The following is a 22,481-nucleotide window of genomic DNA, read 5'->3' as shown; positions in this document are numbered from 1 at the left end:
CAGGAACAGTCTACAGAGGAATAACGATGATAACGAGACACAACATAATGAAGTGAAGTAAAAACTACCACTGTGGGATACCGAATCGCTCCAGATGGATGCAAAGAGAGCACACAGGAAGGCTGATCTACAAACTGTTGTGGTTTCAGACAAACAGCCACAAAGGGATGCAAAATGACTACAGCAGGATGTGAAAGGAGAATAAAATGACAAACCATTACAAAGAGATTCACCTGCAGACCCACAAAATAAGCCTAGCAACGTAAAATTACCAAAAAGGTTTTACTGGTCACATATTTCATCTTTCCATCCACCCCGGCTTCCTCTGAATCTGATCCAGCCAAACTGATGTTCCTGCTGAATTAAAAGTTTTTAACTCTTCTGAGTTGTCAGATGTTCATGAACAAAACTTTTAGATGGGACTAAACTCAAAGACCTCAGACGTGCTGCAGCCTCAGAGGAGAAAACGATGACAGTGTTCCTCGCTGTCTTCCTTTGCAGCCGCAGAAGCTGCTTTGATGTATTTTATGCCTTCGACCCGGCCTGCAGGTCACCGACTCAGAGATCAGCGCTCCTGCTGTCGCTGCGATTCCAACAATGAGCTCAAACAAAAACGACGGAAGCTCAGCGGAGAAATCCCCAAATACATCAGCCTGTTTCCCATCAGCCTCTCCGTCTCTCTCACAGCCGGTCTGCAAGACTTCCTGTTCATCTCTGTGTTAGTTCAGGTCAGTGAGGCTCGTATCGTCACTGTCTGCCTTCAGTTCGGTATTCCCAAAGAAGAATACACACCAGGTTTGCTTTTCCTGGGCGTGTTTTAGGTTAACCTCGATTATCTCAGACATTCGTCAGTCTGAGTTTTTAACGTTTTCTGCAGCTTCTCGCACTGATTGTTGTTTTTACGTTTCAGTTGTTCATACTCGGCCCCAGCAGCGGGGCGGAGACCTGAACCACGAACAGAACGACCACCAAGTGCCCGACAGCACGCTGTATGATGCCAGCTACCCAAGCAGCCAGGACAACGACACACATCCCACCCCGGGGCCAGGACACGCCCACAAACGCCATCATACATCATACCAGGCGACGAACACTCACAACCACGACCGACACCCCCACCACCTTGATCCAGATCACCCACAGCAGGAACACCGAACGCCAGGTGAGTTTCTGTCTGTACTGAGAAGGTTCCAACAGCCAATCACGACCCAGAGGTCCAGTTCAGGGACTCTAATTAGCTGAGGTGAAGCCGAGCAGACGACTAGCAGTGTCACCATCCACCTGTCAGTCAAGGAGGCCACGCCCCTCCAAACTTTGAACCTTAATATAATTTAAACAGGTGACACTTAAAAACTTATGAGGGGAAACTGTTCTGACTAATGGGGACTCTTCCACTGCTGGAGCCTCCGGTGGACATTGGAGGAACTGCAACCTGCCTGCATGATGAAGTCAGGGCTTTTATTTTGGCGTTCCTGATTCTTTTATTTAAATAAAGACGTGAGCACATCTTCCATTGCTGATAAACACCCACACACACTTCCGCCGAAGGAAATCCGCTTGTTCCTCCGTTACATATACATCAGTGTGTGTGTGTGAGTCACCCGACCAGCACACCTATGACATCACACCCCCACTTCCAGCTTGTTTGGGATTGGCCAGCTCTCAGTTTCCCACAGTTCTGTTTTCTCTGACCTTTGACCTCAGTGACCAGCCAGCTACATCATCCTGAGAGGAACATTTATGAGTGTTTCAGAACCTCCAGTCCAGAGAAAAATAACAGCTGATCTATAAAATCATCTCTGTGACGGAGCTGTTAGCTTTAGCCTCCTGTGCTGGTGTAGAAAGCACAGACAGCGACTCCTTAGTTTATGTTTATAAAACCATCCAGTGATAAACAACAAGTTTTATTTCAGTCCACAATATTTTGTGTAATTTTGGGTTCATTTCTTATGCCATATTAAGCTTTCCTTTTAATAAACTTAAAGTGACGTCTCACCTTCTTAAGAAGAAGAAATGAAGCGCTTCAGTGTAACACACGCTCTTTTGTCGAAACAGGAAGTCGCCTGTGCTCGCCTCCGTAAATCACGCTGACGATCATTAGATAGAAACACTGCAGCTGACACGGGAGCGTGTGATTTCTTTCCCTCTCTGCTGACTGCAGCTGCAGCCTGAGGTGACCTCACTGTAAGCTGACCTTTGACCTCTCCATATGCTAAAGAAAACGGGTCATGATGATCAGAGTGAGTGTTTCAGGTGGTTTTGTGTCTGGACTGCATCTCCAAAGCCAAGCGCACACACACACACACACACACACACACACACACACACACACACACACACACACACTTGTATTCCTCACATGTGAGGACCCTTGCTTCCAGCATACCCAGACCTGTAAGCCCCCCCCCCCCCCCCAAACATGCTTGATGGGTGATGTGTCCGGTGAGTCTGCTGGCCATGCATGAACTGGGAAGTTTGCAGCTTCCAGGAATTGTGTACAGATCCTTGTAATATGGGCTGTGCATTATCGTGCTGCGACATGAGTAATGGTTGTGGTTGAATGACACAACCATCAGTGTCACGATCTCTGTGATTCAAAATGCCAGCAATGTGTTCGTTGTCCATAACAGACGCCTGCCCATACCAGAACCACACTCGGTCCACAACGCTGACATCAGCAAACCGCCCGCCCATACGCTGTCTGCCATCCGTCCTGAACAGTGAAACCAGGACGTGCCAGACGCCATGAAATGTGCGCGTTGTACGACGACGAACTGCAGTCGGGTCGGGACCTTGGTGAGAACACGAGCATGCAGATGAGCTTCCCTGAGACGGTTTCTGACAGTTTGTGCAAACCGATTGTTGCTGCAGCTGTCCGGTTGGCTGGTCTCAGACCATCCTGGACGTGAACGTGCTGGAAGTGGAGGTCCTGGGCTGGTTACACGTGGTCTGTGGTTGTGAGGCCGGTTGGATGTACTGCCAAATTCTCTGAAACACCTTTGGAGACGGCTCATGGTAGAGAAACGAACGTTCATTTCATGGCAGCTGCTCCGGTTGACATCCCTCAAAGGTTGGGGCATCTGTGGCGTTGTGCTGTGTGATCGAACTGCACATGTCCAAGTGGCCTTTTAGTGTGAGCAGTCTGAGGCACACCTGTGAGGTGGGATTATCTCAGCAAAGGAGAAGTGCTCACTCACACAGATTTAGACAGATTTGTGAACAATATCTGAGAGCCGTGGGTCTTTGTGTTTGTAGAAAATGTTTCAGATCTTTGAGCTCAGCTCGTGAAAAATGGGAGCAAAAACAAAAGTGTTGCATTTAACCCTTTCAGACACAGTGGTGCCTACAGCTATTCAAAGGCTGTCTTCTTGTATTTATGTCCATGTTGATGGTTTACTTGCACATAAACCACTACATTGGACACTGATGTGTCCATGCCCTGCCACCCACTGGTCAGCCAGTGTTGTTCACCTTGGTGGACATGTAAAGAAATCTATTTTCATGCCTAAAGATGAATAAAAATACTTAAGAAAAGAATCCAGATTGAGGTTGTCATAATTCATGCATGAAAGGGTTAAATGTTTGTCCAATAAATGAGGGGGGCTTTCAAAGTGTTCCAATTCCCAACATTGTAGAAAAATAACTCAGACTGGAAAAAGTCTTCCACACAAAACCGGCCCTGGAATCGAATCCTTTAATCTGTTAGCATCCACCACTCGGACTCGTTCAGGGTTACATTCATATTTCGCCCTTTTTCCAGTGAAGCGTTGGTTTGAAGGCCAACATCTTTTCCTCTGTGAAACTCACTTTGTGTAGCATGTGTAGCGCTAACCTGAGCCCCACTGTTAAGTGCTTTACTGGAAACCTGGTGACTATCAACAGGTTCAGATTAAGAGCACTTTTCTAACTTTCCAAAGATGCAGCCTGGATTTGAACTCTGAATAAGCCAAATACGTGTTTCCGCCCAGTGGAGGTGATCGTAATGTGACGTGCGTCTGCTGAAACACAGCTTTCATGCTTGCAGCAGCAGTTTGTGGCTGGCTTTGGCTCAGCCTGTTCTGTCCTTCAGAGCCTCTCGGGATCGCTGAGCAGGAAGTGTAAGCACAGTTGGATTTATTTCAGACTCCAGGAATAACAATAACAACACAATCAGATCCTCTTGGCCCCGAGGTGCCTCCGACCAGCCGAAGGACCGGCAGCGCCCTGAGGTCTGCATGTTCACTTTTCATCAAACCATCCCAAGGCGCTGTAAAGCTCAGCGACTATCCTCTGAATCCTCCCAGCAGCAGTCTGAGGTGTGTTTGCTTCCCTTTGGAGCTCTGCTGTGTTTTTAACCCAGACTGGAGCCTCAGCTGGTTCCATTTTAGAGCACAACAATCCAGTCTAGCTCCCCAGAGAGCCATGGTTCACAGGGGGGAGTGTGTTTTTGTCAGCAGTGGGCGAATAGCCCCTCGGGGTTCTATTTTTATTTCAGAAATCTGGTTCAGAAGTCCAGAGTTTCCCAGCGGCTGATATCCTACTGTCAGGTTCCTGCGTTCTTCTAGTGCCGCCAACAGGTCAAAACTTCTGCTGCAGCCCACAACTCCTCATGTGGTCATGACTGTTCTCGTGTTTTTGAATCAGCTTTTAAACCAGTGAAGATAGAAACTGGACATTTTTACCATTGCATCATTTATTAAACCAGTGACATTAAAACAGACCTGAGCACACAACACAGTTTATACAGTTTCAGAGTAGATACACAGGTTCCAGTTTAATGTTCCAGCAGTTCTGTTCTTGACTTCTAGTGGGATGAATTTCTAGGCACAGCTATGAGGTGGAGACTTTTCTGTTCAGAGGTTTCAGGAGCTCTGCTTTTTGCAGATGATGTGGTTTTGTTGGCATCATCAAATGATGACCTTCAGCTCACACTGGAGCAGTTTGCAGACAGATGTGAAGCCACGTTGATGGATATCAGCAGGAAGGAGTGCGCTGCCATGCTGGATGTTTGCAGGCCAGTCTGTGTTCCTATCCTCACATGTGACCATGAGCTCATCAAGAATAAAATGTCCCAACAAGTTGATTCTGTTCATCTGGACGTAGTTTCTCACTGGGAGAAACATCAGCACACTGACTAACAACGAGCTCAGCTTCTTGGTCATTAATATGCAAATTCTCAAGGCTGTTGTTGGGGAATGGCTGCAGTCACAGCAGGTAACACAAAGACAGCGTGTTCACGTGTCAACAAAGGTCTGAGTAAAGGCAGAAATAAATAAATGCAAAGTTTAAAACTCTCCCGTGAAATCAGAATACGCAGAATATTTAACTCCAGGTTCAGTGTAAGAATGAGAGCTTTGGCTAAGTTAAGTGTCTCATTGATAAACAGCGTGCTGGGCTGCTCCCTTTGTCAGTTTAGAAAAACTTCATATTTCATGAGAAACAGAAATCAAGCGGATTGAGAGACGAGCTGGTGGCACATATGAGAGTGTCCTCTGCATAAAGATGTATATTCAGGTTTGAGTGCAGAGATGATCTCTGTGGATCACCTGCATTAATTACAGGTGGACTCAAAGGTGTTACAAAGGTATGGCAGGACGTTAGGACCTGCTCTCATTGTATGATCATTTAGATTCTTTCTACCTTTTATTTAAAATATTTGGGGGGTTTTGCATTTTTTCCCACACAGATCTACTTCCAGATCGAATATAACCAAGTAGCTTATTCCAGGACAATCCACACAGTCGTTGAGCTGTGTAACTGCAGTTTCCTTTGTACCGTTTGGTTCCTTTAATTTTGAAATGTCCAAACATTGAAAACATAATTTGTATTTTTTCCAGAGGACCTCAGTGCCGCCCCTCTCCCATATCCCGGTGCCCTTATTCCCCTTATTGTCCCCTACATGATGGACCGGGTGTGGTCCCAGCTGCAGCCGGTCATGGAGCACTTTAACCACTCACTGGAACACCTGAGCCAGAGGGTAGGTGACCTGGCCCATGATGTGGCCCAGCTGAAGAGCAGCCAGCTGGGGGCGGGGCATCAGATGACTCTTCAGGAGGAGCGTGATGATGGGGTGGAGGAGCGGTTGGACGCCAGATTAGATGAAGTGATTCAGAACATCGGGGAGGTCAAGAGGCAGGTGGAGGCGCAGCAGAATGAGATGGAGAAGAGGCTGCACTCGCAGCATGTAATGCTGCACTACAACCTCACCAGCTTCAAGGCCGACATCGACGTGAAGCTGAAACGCCAGCAGAAGACGCTGCAGGTCAGTGCACGAGGGAGGCCAACACTTTACAGGATTCATGGTGATGTCGATATAAACCTTTATAATGAATCAGGAGGATGTAAAATGAAAAGAAATGATGACATTATGACAAACTGAGGCCTGGCTGAGAATTTAAACATCTTTAAAATGGCCACGATCAATAATTCATCCTTTTGGTCATTATTTACAGTTCTCTAAAACGTTAGAAGGCTCCATGAAACTTTTGATTTAAACATATTCCAGTATTCCTCATCCCAGCTTCTCTTTTAAAGAAAATGACTTCTGTTATTCCTGGGTGTCATCACTGACGGCCTAATATTTTGGCACTGTCCCTGGATGCTGGAGAATCTGGAGTTTGTCATCTCCAGCTGTTTTCCTCTTCTTTTCTTTCTTACTTTTGTCCAAACTTTCTTTTTCGACTGAGCCACAGTGTCAGAGGAGATGACATGCGGTGCCTCCATTATTTTATTTTTTTGATCTTGAACCATCGTTCCTGTGATGGATGCAGTCTGGACGGTTGTGCCTTTTCTTGATTCCTCTTGGACACAACGAACAAGCTCGTTGTTTTCCTGCCTTAGAGATGCAAGCTTGTCTTTGACATCATCACTGCTGTCTTTGCTTCACCTGGAGGAAAATGTGTTATATAGAGGAAATGGGGGCGGGCTTATGCAGATTGCACAGGCTGGTGTGCATGTTGCATGAATCGCATGTTTTTTGTGCAGGATACAAATGTTTCCACGAACTGTTAGGAAATGAGGTTTCAGAGCGCTCGCGCTTCATTCTGATGCAGCTTTGCTAACCAAAGCTCTGCTGCCATGTTTCTTTTAGAGAGAAGAGGCTTTCTCCTGCAACCTTTCCAAGCTTTTCACATGCTAGTTGAGGCCAGTTGAGTATGAGCTCTTGGGTTTTGCACGGCCTGACTTCAAAGAAGACTGTCAGGTGTCTGAGTGATCTTTCTCCTGAGGTTGATGCACAGCTGCAGTCGCCTCCCTGAGATCATTGCTGATGTTTCCTCCCTGTCATTGTGTGGTTGGTCCGATCGGTGACATAGGTCATTATAATCTAACATTAGCTGGTGTTGGTGGGACCCTCAGGCTGTTAGAGGAAGCCAGAGTCAGGGCAGCTCTCATTTTTAAGTACAGTCTGTTCATATGTTGCCAATGAAACACATTTATTCATAACTCCTGTTGCTGATCTCAGGTCAGCCTGCAGGCCATGAACGCCACGCTGACAGAGCTGAAGTTGGACCAGTGGCAGATGGCTGAGGATGAGCAGGATCAGGACGACCTCCATCCGCCCACCAACCCTCCACACCAGCTGCCGCCTCCCACGGACGCCTCAGAGCTGTGGGACGCCATCGACCGGCTGGACAACACGGTGGTCAACAACACGGTGAAGGTGAGCCTGCACACATGAGGACTTTGTTCTTGACGTTCAGCACGAGTGTGCTTTCTGACAGTAAAATCAGGACTGAAACAGGAAACTGAAATGTGTCCCGTGCAGGTGACCACACTGATGGAGGATGCGGCGGTGACATCGCGCGCCGTCCAGCAGCTGAGTCGGCACGTTAAGGAGCTGGAAAAGCAGATCAACGACACGGCGCGGCGCACCCAGGTGCTGTTCATGGAGACGGGGCTGGAGGTGGAGGACGCCAAAGTGAAGGTGCTGAATCGTGTAAACGAGCTGGCGGGGAAGCTGAGCCAGCAGGTTAAACGACTGGACGATGTTGAGGAGGACATGGACTGCCTGTGGACGATCCCGAACGCCTGCAAGAACAACTCGCGCATCGAATGCAACTGTGAGAGCCTGCAGGCGACCGTGGCTATCTTGCAGAGGGACTTGGCCAACGTGACCGAGCTGGCCAATGAGAACAGATTAGCTCTGGACGACAACAGCAGGGGAGGGCATTGGGGTACGAGCAGCGACTGGGAGCCGGCGGTAAAGGCGCTCCAACTTGGCCTCCACAGGGTACGAGCAATGAAACTGTAAATAAGAGCAGACACGACTTTCAGCTGATAACGATCCGGAGACAGGTCCACACAGCGTTTCTAAACAGGCTGCTTTCTGTGTTTCTGTTTCCTCTCCATCCTCCTCCTGCAGGAGCAGAGCAGGATCAGGACTCTGGACCTCGGCCTGACCCACCTGAATGCCTCAGTCTCTGGCCTGAAGCACGCAGACAGACAGCAGGACGCCAAGATAAAGGTGCTGGACACCACCTTCAACATCCTCCTCCAAGACGCCAGCCGACACAGCAGGGTACTGAAGATGTTGCTGGGAGACGAGGTGATCGACTTCTTGAAGATGATCAGCCTGAGGGAGAAGGAGAGGCAGGACCACGAGGACGAGGAGGAGGAGGAGGCTGACTTCATCTCCGTCCAGGCTCTGAAGGAGGACCTGAGGCACCTGCAGGAGCAGCTGAGAGAACACGAGCATACGATCATCATGCTGAAGCAGGGCCAGACGGGTACGCCTTTACTGTGAAGGGACAGCTGCAGGCAGCTGATGCTTTTATTTTGAATGAGCTATTCTGTCAGGGTTGCCCCCTGCTGGATGTTAGATAAAATGTACTTTTAAGAAGCTGCTTCCTGCTTTTGCTTCAACTCATTTTTGACTCGTCTGTTCTCAGGAGGCAGAGAGGAGGTGCCATCTGCAGACCAGCCTCCCTCCTGGTTGCCCGGTGACCCAAGGAGGGGCGGCGGCGACGGACTTCCTGCTAGGGAGCAGCAGATGCTCTTCCATCCCGGGGATGGCGGTGACCTATGGAACCTGGAGAGGAAGGTGGAGGAGGTGGAGCGCAGGCTATCCCAGCTGGAGGAGAAAACGTGCTCCTGCCCCAACGCCTCACGTGTGGCTGCCACGGTGATGAATGAGGTGACTTGGCTGAAAAAGGGGCTGGAGCAACACCTGGGGGTGTTCAAGAACATCTTCAGCAACGCCGACGTGCTGGCGAGATCCAACGCCACGCTGGAGCTGGATAAGCTGTGGCAGCTGCTGAAGAAGAAAGAGAAGAAGAAGCAAGGAGGACGGAGGGAGGAGTCAGAGAGGGGAGGAAAGCGGCGCAGCAGGAGGGAGTCACCAGGTGAGGTTTCAGGTAACACACTGCTGCCCAACAGTGTCTTAATGTTTTATTGATAATAGTTGTTTGTTTGTTGGTTTTTTTCTTTACATCTTCTTCCATTGTCCCCTCCTCTTCTCTCCAGGTGAACCCGTCCCCGCCAGCCTATCAGAACGCGCCCCGCTGTTCGTTGCTCGGTCTCTTCAGAGCGTCTCTGGCGTTGTTGTTTTTGAGCCGTCTTTGACCCAGGGTCAGTTTTACTCTGGCAGTACCTTCACGGTTCCAGTGGATGGGATCTACCTGTTTGTCCTCACCTTGCACCTGAGACCAGGCCCCGCCCATGTGGTCCTAAGGAGCATGGGGGAGGAGGAGGAGAAGGGCGGAGCGTGGGTGCCTCTGCAGAGGCAGGAAGTAAGTAAGGAGGGGCCGGCTACCGGGGTCAGCCTCCTGCTGCTGAGGGAGGGGCAGGAGGTGAGGCTGGAACTGAGGGGAGGAGACTGGGCGGAGTCAGAGGACAACATGTTCGCATGTCTGCTGCTCTACCCAACCACCTGAGAGCGCTGTGGACCAATCAGCTGACAGCTGAAGGAACTGGTTGGATGAATGGACGGATGAAGGCAGCTTAGAGGACCAGGAGTGGTGAAATAATCCGATGTTGTGATTTCAGCTCAGAAGAAGAATTCTGTTTTTTTTAATGTCATATTTAGCGTGACGGCCAGTTTGGTTCCAGCAAAACACTGAGGAAAAGAATATGCTAGAAATGAGCAAAAGAAAAAATCTAAACCTCTCAAACCTACAGTATGCACTCACTGCCACTTTATTAGGTGCATCTTCCTGTAAATATCTAATCAGCCAATCACAGAGCAGCAGCTCAAAGCATTTAAGCATGCAGACGAGCTGCTGAAGTTCAGACTGAGAAAGGAGGAGTAAGAGACTCAAAGTTGGTCTGAGTGTTTCACACAGAGCTCATAGAGGAAACATCCAGTGAGCAGCTCTCAGGGAGGAAATGACTCGCTGAGGTCAGAGGACGATACACAGACTGCTTCAAGCTGATAGGAAAGAAACGGGAAGTCACTCGTTACAGCCGGGCTCTGCAGAAGAGCATCTGTGAATGTGCAGCAGCAGCAGAAGAGCAGTCCTGTGTTAAGAACAGGAAGCTGAGGCTACAGCTCACACAGAAACCTGGACAGCAGAGGATGGAGAAACGTTTCCTGCTCTGTGAGTGTCAGATGGTCAGAGTTAATCCATCCTGCCTGCGTCAGACCTCAGCCTGCTGCTGCTGCTGTGATCAGGGCCACGCCCGTCCTCTGATGTCACAAAGCGAGTTCACTCAGGCGGCTCCACAGTCACAGATCTCAGTTTAACAGAGCAGCTTTGAGATGTGGAGGAGCGGGAGGGTGTCATCACAGATGCAGCAGCTGAGTGATGATGTCATGATGATGTCGTGTCACCATGGATGAGAACCTTGTCATGTCTGTCGTGAAGGATTAAAGCAGCTCTAGGTGTACCTAATAAAGTGGCAGTAAGCCTCCAAACTACATTTTTGGTTCTACTGAAAAAAAGGCGGACGTCTGTGTGATCTTCATATGGAGAGTAACTCCTCGTTTTCATGGACGTGAAGTTTATGTTTTTATTTTTTTAAATTGTCAACACTTGCCCCGTGTATCCTGTCAGCGTTGATTCTGGGAGTTGAAGGACGGTTTGACCCGATGAGTCTTTGCTCGTGTTTTGAATCATTAGACTAAAACAGAGAGCACAGCTCAGCCTCGTGTTTCTAACATTCAGTTGCAGGTTTTGGTTATTTAAAGGTTTTTAAAAGCAGAGCTCAGCAGGAAATCTCTGGTTTCATACATGTGACAAAAAAAATGGATTTTCTTCTTCTGCTGTCAAAACTACAGAATCGACGTCTCCTGAAAACCCTCAGCTCTGTGCAACGCCGTGACGCTGAAAGTCTGAAAGTCTGGACGGACTTGAGTGAAAGCCACGCCCGTGTGATGGGTGGGGCTTATAGCAGAGAGCTCATACAAGCTTAAAAATGCTCAATTACTGACCAATCAGAGTGGACATAAAGTGGGAAATGTTTTTGTTATTTTAAACTTAATTTTTACTTTATTTTACATGAAGAAAATATTTGAATGTAAAGTCACGAGTTTCATGATGTAAAAACACAGCAGAAAATATTTAAATAAACCCTGAATGAGACAATGAACCAGTGAGACTTTTTCCTTTAAACATTTTATTCGTCCTCTCGTCTGTGTTCACTCTACAGCGTAGAAAAATAAGCATCAAAAATATACCAACGAAATCAAAATCCACTGTGGCAAAGCAAACGTGATGCAAAAATAACTTCATCTGAAACATCAACCTTTCACTCCGAGCTCACCTGGAGCACCACGTGGGTGGAGCCAGTGCCGGTCTTGGCAGAAAGTCTAACAAGCCAATCGGAGTAAGAAAAATAAGGGAGGCTCCTCCCCCAAATAAATGGGAGGGATGTCGAAAGAAATTGGCAACGAGCGAAAGAAACGTCTATCGTAACACTTGTGAAGTGCGCTAAAAGCGGTCAAGCTACCGCGCTAACAAACGTCATCACGGCAGCACACGAACACCTGCGACAGGTGAGCTGAAGACATGCTAAATATTAGCTGCTCAAACAAAGCTGCGGTTATTCTTCTACAATAATCTAGAGAAGAGAAATGAGCCGGCCGGGCTGCGACAGGTGAGCACGCTCAGGTTAGTTCGCCTACACACAACTACAAAAATCACCAGGAGGACGCGCTTCCACGCGTCAGCGCCACGACCCGCAAACAACTCCTGATGCTCCAATCAAAGTTGATCAACTGGACCAACAGAAGAAAGTCCTCCACCCGTGAGCCAGCATCCACCCGTCACTGAACGAGCTGAAGCCCTCATTGTTTATATACAGGTGGACCAGAGCGCCCTGCTTTTGCGGGCCGGTTCTGGCCCCCGGACCGTATATTTGACAGCTTTTCAGTTAAAACCTCCTAACAGACTAAAACAAAAAAAAATGATGCTGAGGTTAATGCAAACTGCGCCGGCTCGTTGGGGACGTTCCTCTGAAGACGGTCAGGAGCAGAGTGGTGTTATAACGCTGGCGTCCACCAGGGGGGGCTCACGCGATAGCAGGTGAACCCACGCCAGGCATCGCAACCGTTTGTTAGCGTTTAAGTTTACAAGCAGTGCGTCTGAATTTGAGCTTTACAGAAATTATCAAACACTTCTCTAAGATCAGGACCTCGAGCGTGCTTCAGCTCTCAAACCAAGCCGCTCTTTGCTTCTGTCCAATCAGAGTTCAGGGCCGAGCAGACAGCAGGCTCGGAGCTTCGTGATGTCAGAGACGTGTTGGTGTGCGTGAGCTCGGCGAGGCGAGCGGAGCAGCAGGAGATCCGTGATGAAGAAGTGAGGATGAGAGGGCGACACTGCAGAGCCAATCCAAGAGTTTTCCTCCAAAGTGACATCATCACGCCGCACACACAGCGTTTGAGCTCCTTCACGATGTCAGCGAGCCACATTTGCAGTAAAACTCTCGCTGTGGTCCGATCAGCTGGTTGGCCGGAACCGAGCCACGTAGGCACCGCACGAGGAGCAACAGGAGCGCGCCGGCTCGGCAGGAAGCTGCTGGCAGAGCGAGCAGAGCTGGGGGGGCCGGCGGGGCCGAGGAGGCTGCGGGTGGCGAGCGAGGCGGGCGTCCCAAGAGGAGCTGGGCTGGACTGTCCTGGAGTTGGTATCGCGTCGCCAGTCGCCGTCTGGGGGGATGTCCAGGCGGAGTGGGTGGGCAGGGCCATCTGACGCTCTGAGGTGGTGGGGGGCGTAGCCCAATGAGGGGTGCCCGTAGTGGCCGTTGGCGCTGGCGGCGGAACGACGAGGGCGGAGCATGGTGGCGTAGAGGCTCTGCTGTCCCAGAGGGGAGGCGGGGCCGGTGCCAGCTCTGGGCCTGGGGAGGGAGGAGGTGGAGGGAGGTGGGGCTCGGCGAGGAGCTCGAGGCAGCGTGCCGTAACTCAGCGGGACGCCGTGAGCTGAAAGAGTCTGACGCCGGTCAGGCACAACCAGAACGTGCTGCTGGATGCTCGCACCAGCTCCTGAGGAAGAGGAAGAGGACACGTCAGGCGGCGTTCACGCTTTCTGCCACACCCTCAGCGCTGTGCAAAAGTCCTGAAGACGACCGGCAGAAATGAGGCGGGGCTCACACCAAACAGCCCGCCTCCATCATGTTTCAGTAACTCTGCACACGTTTCACTTTTTCCTACAAACGGTGACTCAAGACTTATGCACAGCACTGTAGGCGTGACGGGTTCACATGTACAGCACGGCAGCAGGGTCACATGACTGCAAAGGAATCCTGTCACTTTGATCATTTCCAGGTTTTCACCTGTGAGCAGGTTGCCATGGGAACGCTGGGAGCGTTTAATCAAACTAAACTGTCTGAACTACAGAGAGAATCTGACTTCAGCATTTGTTGAACTGCATTTCCCAGCATGCCCGGCCAGCTGCTCTGAAGATGGAGGTGAAGGGCCGGCACGTTACCTGAGTGTCCCCAGGATGAGGGCCTGGAGCTGGGGGGCTGTGATGTCTGCGTGGGGGGGTGCTGTGCAGGAGGAGAGGGGCCGTGGAGTCGGGGCTGGTGGTGGTGGGAGTGGTCTGCAGTGAAGGAGGGAGAGGAGGGGGGATGCAGGGTAGAGGAGCTGGAACGACGCAGGAGGGAAGAGGAGGAGGAAGAATGTCTGAGGGGGGGTCTGGACACAGAGGGGTCCTTCAGGAGGAGGAGTGAAGGTGGAGACGTCAGTGAGAAAACAAAGGGAGGGGGAGAAATGAAAACATGTTAACGTGATGAAGAAAAAAACACACATGAAACAAGAGCGAAAAGATAAAAAAAAAAACAACAAACATGGGGGAGGGGCTTGCATCTTTGAGATGCAAGTCTGGGGGTGACACCATGATCGTGTCTGCGTGCACGCTGCTGAATGACTCAGTTCTCCCCTCACGTTGTAACAGATTTAGGAATCAAACCCTCGGGCCGAGGGAACGCGGTGAGGATCTGACGCCGAGCGCCGCTCAGCTGTCGGGCTCTGAGGTTAGAAGCTTAATGGGAGAACTAAACTGCCCATCAATGTTTAATGCGGCGGCCTGAGGCGATTCCTGAGGCCTGAATACGAGATGGCTGAACGCCAGCGGCGCCGAGAGCAGAGCGAAGCGTGCAGAAACACAGGAAGCTGCTGCTCAGAGACAGTTCCAGTTAAATATTCTCCATCTAAAATGTGACAGCGTCACTCGATGGGTGTGACTCGAGTTCACCTGGACAGGTTCACTGATTTTTAAAGATGCCTCATTTTTCTGTGACATGGACGGAATAAAGAGGTTTCCCTGCTCTGCACCAAAGCTGAGCTCCAGGCTGCAGTTACAAGGTGCGACCACAAGGTGGCAGAAGGAAGCTGCTAGTGCCTCTGTGTGTTCCTGTCTAACTATCTTTGTGAGGACCGAAATCTGCATTCTACTACACTTGTGAGAACCGGTGTGTCCTCACAAGTTTGAAGCCTTTCTGAGGCTCAAAATGTGGTTTTAGTGTCAGGGTTACAATTAGGTCATGGTCAGGTTTAGAGTCCGGGCTAGGGAAACCATTATGTCAATGAAGGTCCTCACTAAGATAGTTGAACGAGCTTGTGTGTGTGTGTTTCTCTCTTACACAGCTGTGGGAGGGGGCGAGGTTTTGGGGTCGCGACCTGATGACGGTCCCACTGAGGCTGCGGGCGATGCGTCGCAGGTTTTCGGCGCTGTAGCTCTCGTCTTCAGCTGACGGCGGCTGCAGGTCAAACAGGAGAGTTCAGTTTTTTTAACAAGGTCGCACAAACAACGTGAACGCCGTCATCGGCTGAACGCACAGGTGTGCACACCTTCTGCAGGCCTGCTATTGGGGTCCTGTAGGCGTCTCTCTCGATCTCAGCTGTCGGCGTTTTTGAGCGTCCGGGACCCAACTGCCTCCTCCTCACGCCTGCACGCACACACACGTGCGCACACACACACACACACACACACACACACACACACACACACACACACTATGAACATCATTTATAGCTCACAGTCACACGGGCAGGATGGCGTCTGCTATCAGCAGCTTCATGTCTGTGGCGTAGAGGAGCTGAGACCAGCGTTGGTGCCTCACGTTTGATCCGTTTCACTCACTGCAGGAAACTTAAAGTGCATTGTGGGTAAACACGGAGCAGGCGTTGCTTCTGCTGGAACAATCTGAACTTGTTTTATTAACTCGTGTTAGCAGCGCCATCAGTTCACGTTTATGACGGCATGAACAGGTCAGCTGAGCGAAGGCTCCTGATTGGTTGGAACTATTAATAAATGTCCAGCTTCAACCTCTGAGGCACCAAACGCTGCAGTTCCACTGACGTCCAGCAGAGGCTCCTACCTGGTTTGCTGCCGCTCGGCTGGGGGCTGACTCCCCGGCTGCCCCGGTGCATGCTGGGAGCCAGCAGACTGGCCTGGTACAGCGATTCCAGCTCTGACAGCTCCTCGCCGGGCGTCACCAGCGCCGCCGCCACCAGTCCCCCTCCCCCAGTGCTCTGGGAGCCATAGTATCTGTTGACGTTTTCAGCCCAGCGTTCCACGGGCAGCGCCACTGTGGGCGGGGAAACGGGCAGGTCCGGGCGGCTCACTGGGGGAATGTTGGCGGGGGAGTCTGGCGGTGAGTACAGGTGCGAGCTGATTGGTGGACTGGGAGAGTCGATGACGTCTTGGTCTAGGTATAAGCACGACCAGTTCCTGGTTGCATGAGGGGCAGGGGGCGGGGACGGTATGTGGCTGGAGTCTGGGGGTGTGGCCTGAGGCTGCCGGGTGTAAGACGGTTTCAACGTCTCAACAGGTGACAGGATTTGGGGATGCAGCCGGGGTGGGGGCGGGGCTTGTACTGGAGGCACTGGGGCAGGAGATGTTATGGTCCACTGCACTGAAAGCTCCTCCTCTTCAAGCGGAGGGGGTGGAGCCAAGTCTTCCACAGGGGCATCCACACAGAGAGCAGGGAGGGAGCCGACGCTACAGAGGGTCTTCCTGTCCTCCCGAGGTGAACCTGAAGGGGCGGGGTCAGACACCAAGGTTGACTGGGGAGGCAGCGACCTAATGAGGCAGGTGGAGGGAGGCGGCGTCTGCTGGTCCACAGAGGAGGCTGATTGGCTGCTGTGCATCTCTGTCAGAAGTATTCGGCCCGAGAGAGGCTTTTCACTTTGGGGGGAATAGGATAGAAAGGCGGGGGGGAGAGAGGGGTGTGTTAATGACTGGCTTTACGCCAGAGCTCTGTGTAAACTTCAAATATCTGCTCCATTTATCAAGACGTCACATATTTGCAAAAGTGCTCTGACGTTTTCAGAGACGTCTGTTAGCCACCAGCTGACCGCACAGCTGGAGTGGCCATTGGGCATGCCGGGCATTTGGCACTTTCATTTTCTAACGGTATAAACGATGATGGTGGTGAATTAGCCAATTGGTCATGATCAACGCTGGGCTGGACCAATTACAATACATCCATGTTGAGGTGAAAAGGGAAGCGATTTGTCCCGGACTTCAGCTACAATGAAAAAAGACACAAAGCTGGAGTTATTCTGTGTCTTTGCTGCACAGCTGTTTCTTCTTCTCTCATTCTCCCCCCTCCCTCTCCTGTTGCTACTTCAATCATGAAACTGATCAATGATCAGCTGATCGGCTCTCTTGTTTGTTTATCGCCCACTTTGCGCCAGAAACAGGAAACCAGCGGATGTCGCGCTAAACAACAGCAGCACATTTAAGCTTGATCAGCTGTTGTTAGAATTTATTTAATATTACTTTCTAGTATCAGCTGATGTTTGCGGGAGCCACAGCTGGAAAGCTGCTGGTCATGATGTCGGTTTGGAAACATGAAGGTGATACAAATCATACATATATACCAACAACAGTGTACGTCACTGTCACAGCAGCTTTGCTTTCGTTCAAAGGCTTTATGGTTTTTCATGTAATACCTGGTGGGCCGGTCAATACCTGGGGCCACGCCTTGACCACCCGGTCAGCTGGTGGGTAACAGGCATCTCTGGAAACGTTAGAGCACTTTTGCAAATATGTGACGTCTTGATGAATCGAGCAGATATTTGAAGTTCACACAGCAACATCCTCACCTGAAAATATCATAAACGTTTATTTTGTGACCCAGACAGAGTAATATTTCAAACTTGGCCACTCTGTGTTTTGGATGAAATGCATTCTGGGATATTTGCCTGGGTTTAGCTACAGCAGCTAACAAGCTGATTGGAGACCAAAACAGCCAATCAGAATTTTTTGCATCCAAGTCTGTGATTGGCTGGTTTTGTGGCACAAATATAACGGTGTAGAGAAAGAGCTGAGCGCACACGGGCAGAAATGTTGAGAGCGCGAGCAACACATGCAAAAACTGAGCGAGAGGGGCTGCTGTTGTGTGTGTGTGGATAATAGCAAACACTGAAACACAGTTTTTGCACGCAGCGATGAGTTTTGTTCGCTCAGATTTAGCTTTTCTTCGCTCAAAACAAATTTCTCTTCAAAATGCAAAACTTGCAAATTTTTCTTACGTGCGCTCAGATTAGTGGCACAAAAATAACGCCACATCATCGCGTTAGAACCACATGTGTGAGTTTACTGCACGAGACTAATAATTACTGCCCGATTTATTCTCAATTTATTTTTGCTCTGGTTGAAGCTCTCGTCAGGTTCTTACATCAGCCCATGAGGAGGTAAGATGTCAGGAGTTTTGAGCTCAGCTGAGGATTTACACCTCCAACCTCCACAGGTTCTGTTCACACATCAGGAATAACAAGGTTTAATACACAGAAGGTAACAGGGCGCCACCTGCTGGTGCGTTCTGATTGGCTGATCAGGCTGCAGCGGTACCTGTGCTGTTCCTGGAGCTGCTGCTCCTCCTGCTGCTGCGGTGGTTTCTCTCTGCCTGCCTCTGAGTCCTGCTGTTGTTGCTGCAGCAGTTGCATGCGCTGCTGCAGGCTGCGGGCTCTCCTCATGCAGCGCTGCAGCCGGCTGTGACTACTAGCTCCGCCCTCAGCCACCACCGGCCGCAGTTTGGCTGCAGCCGAGTCACAATTCAACAGAAAATCCACAACAGAAGGAAAATGAAAAGAAAACAGAAAGAGAGAAAAGAATAAAAAATGAACCAAAGATGCAGAAAAGAACTCGTTATGATGATTTCATGCAAAACAATCTGACAAAGAAAACTCACAGCTGACAGGAAATCAAACATCGCACTGCTGACATGAAGGTGGCGTGGTTATTAACGATGAAATGGAGAAATCAAGTCCAGACAGAAGGTTAAAGTAAGAGAATCACAACCAAAGAAAAACAACCCGGCTGTCAGCTTCGAGGACGCCTCCGACACGCTTGATCATCTACGGGTGACGGCGCTGAACCGCACGTTCACGTGTGACCTCACAGCGCAGGAAGTCACACATGAACCAGTAAATAACAGAGGCTGCTGTGTGATGCAGCCCAGTGTGCTTTTCTGGGATGTTTGCAGGTGTTTAGAGGAGCAGAGCTCACGGCTTCTTAGATTCACTCCAGCTGCTTTTCTCTGTGGCGAGGAAAAACTGACGTGCTGTGATGATGGTCTGTTTGATAAATGGATGACTTTCAGAATTAAACTTCTTTCCAACAGAAGACAGAGGGACCATTTGGAGTTCCAGATTACTGACAGAAATGAAGTCGAACTGTGACCCCGTCCACCTCTGACCCCTCAACGTCTCCCGTTTACAGCACTGTGTCATCTGCATACAGTGACACTCTTCTTCTTCTACTTCCTCTCATCTTTATTCTCTAACAGAAGTTTAAAACAGGCGTTCTGAAGGGAAACCGTTAGTATCAGGCTGTAAGTATGAATATTCCTGCTCTATCGTTTAACATGGGACATAAGAGGATCTGCAGGGGGCGGGGTCACACTGAGGACATTTCCTGTCTATTTTTAATGAGGACAGTCTTCACTTTGTCCCACTACAGAATGAGCCAAATCTGATGAAGTGACTCGAACCCTGAGCTGAGTTAACACTCTGTGATATTTACAGACCCTCATGGTTCACATCTGACTGACACACGTGAAGCAAACAGCGGCGAATACAGACGCAGTAATGATGTCATCAAAAACCATCCCGATGTTTGTTTGGGTGAGCGGATTGTTTAAAGCTCGATTCAGCTTCTCGCGTTCGTGTGTGTGTAAGTCGGCCGTCAGGTTTCTGCCTGGCTGCGTTCAAAGTGGAGAGAGTGTGGTTAGTGGCAGTGGGAGGAGCTTACAGACAGCTTCATTGACAGCTGACAGCGCGGCGGCGACCTCGCCTGCCTGCTCCAGACGCATCGACTGGTCCAGCAGGAGCTCCGCCTCTGACACGCACCGCTCGTAAGTGTCCGATTTACCTGCAGAGCAAAAGAGGAAGACGCACACAGCTTTAAACTTTGTGTTTTCACGGAGTCCTTCCCGACTCCCCCGCGGACTTTCCACTGAACTCCCAACACCTCGATGCGTCTCTCCTTCTGCTCGCGACATTAGCTAACCGTCCAATCAAACAACCCACTCGCAGCACGAGACAAACGCCACATAACGAGAGAAAAAACAAAGAGGAAGCAACAAGAGTGAGAATTACAGCCAACAGGATTTTCAAAATAAAACCATTTTTTATGAAATCGTGAATTTAGTAACAGTCTGAGCTGAAGCGTGTCTGTGTGTGTGTCTGTGTGTGTGTCAGTGTGCGTCAGTGTGTGTGTGTCAGTGTGTGTGTCTGTGTGTGTGTCAGTGTGCGTCAGTGTGTGTGTGTCAGTGTGTGTGTCTGTGTGTGGCAAGGTTTTTCTGCGCAGTGTACCAGGGGCACGGAGAAAAGTCGTCGTACCATAGGCACGAGAAAAGTTGTCGTACCATAGGCACGAGGAGTGTGTGTGTGTGTGTGTGGCAAAGAGTTTCTGAGCGGTGTACCAGGGGCACGAGAAAATGTGTCGTACCATAGGCACGAGGAGTGTGTGTGTGTGTGTGTGTCTGTGTGTGTGTCAGCGTGTGTGTGTGTGTGTGTCAGTGTGTGTGTGTGCGTGTGTGTGTGTCAGTGTGTGTGTGTGTGTGTCAGTGTGTGTGTGTCAGTGTGTCTGCATGCATGTGTGTGTGTGTGTGTGTCTGTGCGTGTGTGTGTGTGTGTCTGTGCGTGTGTGTGTGTGTCTGTGCGTGTGTGTGTGTGTGTCAGTGTGTGTGTGTGTGTGTGTGTGTCAGTGCATGTGTGTGTGTGTGTGCGTCAGTGTGTGTGTGTGTCAGTGTGTGTGTGTGTGTGTCAGTGTGTGTGTGTGTGCGTCAGTGTGTGTGTGTCAGTGCGTGTGTGTGTGTGTGTGTCAGTGTGTGTGTGTGTGTCAGTGTGTGTGTGTGTGTGTGTCTGTGCATGTGTGTGTGTGTGTGTGTCAGTGTGTGTGTGTGTGTCTGTGTGTGTGTCAGTGTGTGTGTGTGTGTGTGTGTGTGTGTCAGTGTGTGTGTGTGTGCGTCAGCGTGTGTGTCTGTGTGTGTCTGTGTGTGTGTGTGTGTACCCTGGATCTGCAGCTGGTCCAGGTCCAGGTACTTGCTGGGTCTCGGGTTGAAGCCGAGCGCCGCCTCCCTCTCCTTCTCCTGCCGCCGCTGCTGCTCCTCCTCCCTCGCTCTCCTCAGCACCTCCTCCTGCAGCTCGTCCAGCTCGCTGCGGCCTGCAGAGGGCGCTGCAACAACACCATCAGCATTAATATATAAAACAAGTTTGCACGCCGGAGTAAAGTCGGCCTGTTGACATGCAGAGCTGAGAGCTCAACGTCTGCATGAGCAAGAACACGAAGACGTTCGTACCGAGGCTCCCCCTGCTGGACGAGCTGAGCTCCTGCAGCAAAGCGCCGCTGCTCTTCGAGCGGGCGTTCCTCCACGAGGGTCCTGAGGAGGAAGAGGACGACAAAGCCTTCTTCACCACACACTCCCTGAAGAGGAGAAACAGAGACACGTTTAGCGTCAGGAGCTGAAGTTTCATATAACAGAGCCAATCCTGAGTTTAGACTCCACTGAACACTCATATTCTGTCATACAGGTTCAGGGGCAGGATCATTCTTTAATGACTTTACAAGAACGAACTCTCAAACCACCAAAGGAGTCACTTAGCATGACAGGAAAGTTTAACTGCTGCAGCAGGACGGGGTCGTAATCAGCTCTGCTCCTAATCTGACAAACCCGCTGCAGAAACACAGCGACGGCGATCCTGCGTGTTTTCTTTTGTGTATTATTTGTTTTTACAGGATCTGATTGGTGCAAATGGTTTATTTTTGCCAATTGTTTGAGTAAACAGGGCACATGGGCAGTTCAAGGACCACTGAAAAGGTGGAAATTTCCTGATTATGCCACTTTTTACAGCTTTGTTTATACAGATGAGAAAATGTGCATTTTTAAATCTGCTGAAGGATTTATTTTATATTTACATTATTTTTATTGCATTGTTTTCTTTTTATTTAATGGAGTTCTTTTATTATTGTACCTTTTATTTCACTTTGTGCTTTTATTATCTCATCGTATGTTGTTTTTTACGTTACTGTGTTCGCGTACACGCCATCTCACGTTTGAATTTACTCCCTTGTTCTGTCTTTAATAAATATAATTATTTTACTTAAACAGTGACTTCACGTAAGGTGCGATACGATCTGCCGACTGGAGTATTGATCGATTGATGACGACCTTCTGGAGCTCACCTGTCTCCCGGGTTCAGGTCCAGGCTGACCGGGCTGCTGCTGTTCCTCTCGCTGCTCTCGTAGCCGCTCTCCATCCTCTGGATCAGCCTGGGTGGAGCAGCAGGAGGAGCAGCGGGAGACAGCACGGCTCCTCCCGCTCCTTCGTTCTCACCTCCCGGTCCAGCTCCACCTCCTCTGTGGCTGCTGGAGAAGGAGGCGGGGAGAGTCCTGGAGGAGCCCGTCCGGACAGGCGTCACCTCCTCCAGGGCCGAGGAGGCGTCCTGAGCTCCACAGTCGTCGAGCAGCGGCGCTCCGAGGGGGCTGTACCCTGCTTGCCTCCGCCTCTCGCGGTTAAAGATGCTGTCGATGTTGAGCGCCTCCCTCCGGGGCCTCCAAGCCGGCCGGTACCTCCCTGTTCCCCCGGAGGAGCTGGACTTTGACTCGCTGCTGGTG

At 50.2% G+C, this 22,481-nt stretch overlaps 2 protein-coding genes across 4 annotated transcripts in view; one reads left to right on the top strand and one right to left on the bottom strand.

Moving 5' to 3' along the window:
- The window catches only part of mmrn2a (multimerin 2a), a 33,677-nt gene extending 22,172 nt beyond the window's left edge, over positions 1-11,505 (top strand). For 2 of the 3 annotated variants that reach the window (XM_082557621.1, XM_082557623.1), the window contains 7 exons: positions 911-1,162; positions 5,817-6,241; positions 7,442-7,639; positions 7,745-8,209; positions 8,342-8,705; positions 8,868-9,332; positions 9,442-11,505. In XM_082557621.1, the coding sequence (XP_082413747.1) occupies positions 911-1,162; positions 5,817-6,241; positions 7,442-7,639; positions 7,745-8,209; positions 8,342-8,705; positions 8,868-9,332; positions 9,442-9,851 (2,579 nt within the window). In that variant the 3' untranslated portion in view covers positions 9,852-11,505. The remainder of the gene's footprint in view (positions 1-910; positions 1,163-5,816; positions 6,242-7,441; positions 7,640-7,744; positions 8,210-8,341; positions 8,706-8,867; positions 9,333-9,441) is intronic. The other variant, XM_082557622.1, reaches the window with a different exon arrangement.
- A 10-nt stretch (positions 11,506-11,515) lies between these two features.
- The window catches only part of usp54a (ubiquitin specific peptidase 54a), a 34,354-nt gene continuing 23,388 nt past the window's right edge, over positions 11,516-22,481 (bottom strand). Inside the window, exons 13-22 of the mRNA XM_082557620.1 lie at positions 22,050-22,481; positions 21,166-21,290; positions 20,877-21,041; positions 19,614-19,733; positions 18,213-18,399; positions 15,733-16,541; positions 15,203-15,300; positions 14,995-15,111; positions 13,839-14,064; positions 11,516-13,393 (exon numbers count right to left, since the gene is read on the bottom strand). The exon at positions 22,050-22,481 is cut by the window's right edge and continues 283 nt beyond it. Of these exons, the coding sequence (XP_082413746.1) occupies positions 12,855-13,393; positions 13,839-14,064; positions 14,995-15,111; positions 15,203-15,300; positions 15,733-16,541; positions 18,213-18,399; positions 19,614-19,733; positions 20,877-21,041; positions 21,166-21,290; positions 22,050-22,481 (2,818 nt within the window). The 3' untranslated portion in view covers positions 11,516-12,854. The remainder of the gene's footprint in view (positions 13,394-13,838; positions 14,065-14,994; positions 15,112-15,202; positions 15,301-15,732; positions 16,542-18,212; positions 18,400-19,613; positions 19,734-20,876; positions 21,042-21,165; positions 21,291-22,049) is intronic.

The sequence above is a fragment of the Aulonocara stuartgranti genome, assembly GCF_965226115.1.
Source record: "Aulonocara stuartgranti genome assembly, chromosome: 13".
NCBI lineage: Eukaryota > Metazoa > Chordata > Actinopteri > Cichliformes > Cichlidae > Aulonocara > Aulonocara stuartgranti.
This window is presented reverse-complemented; position numbering and strand designations above follow the sequence as displayed.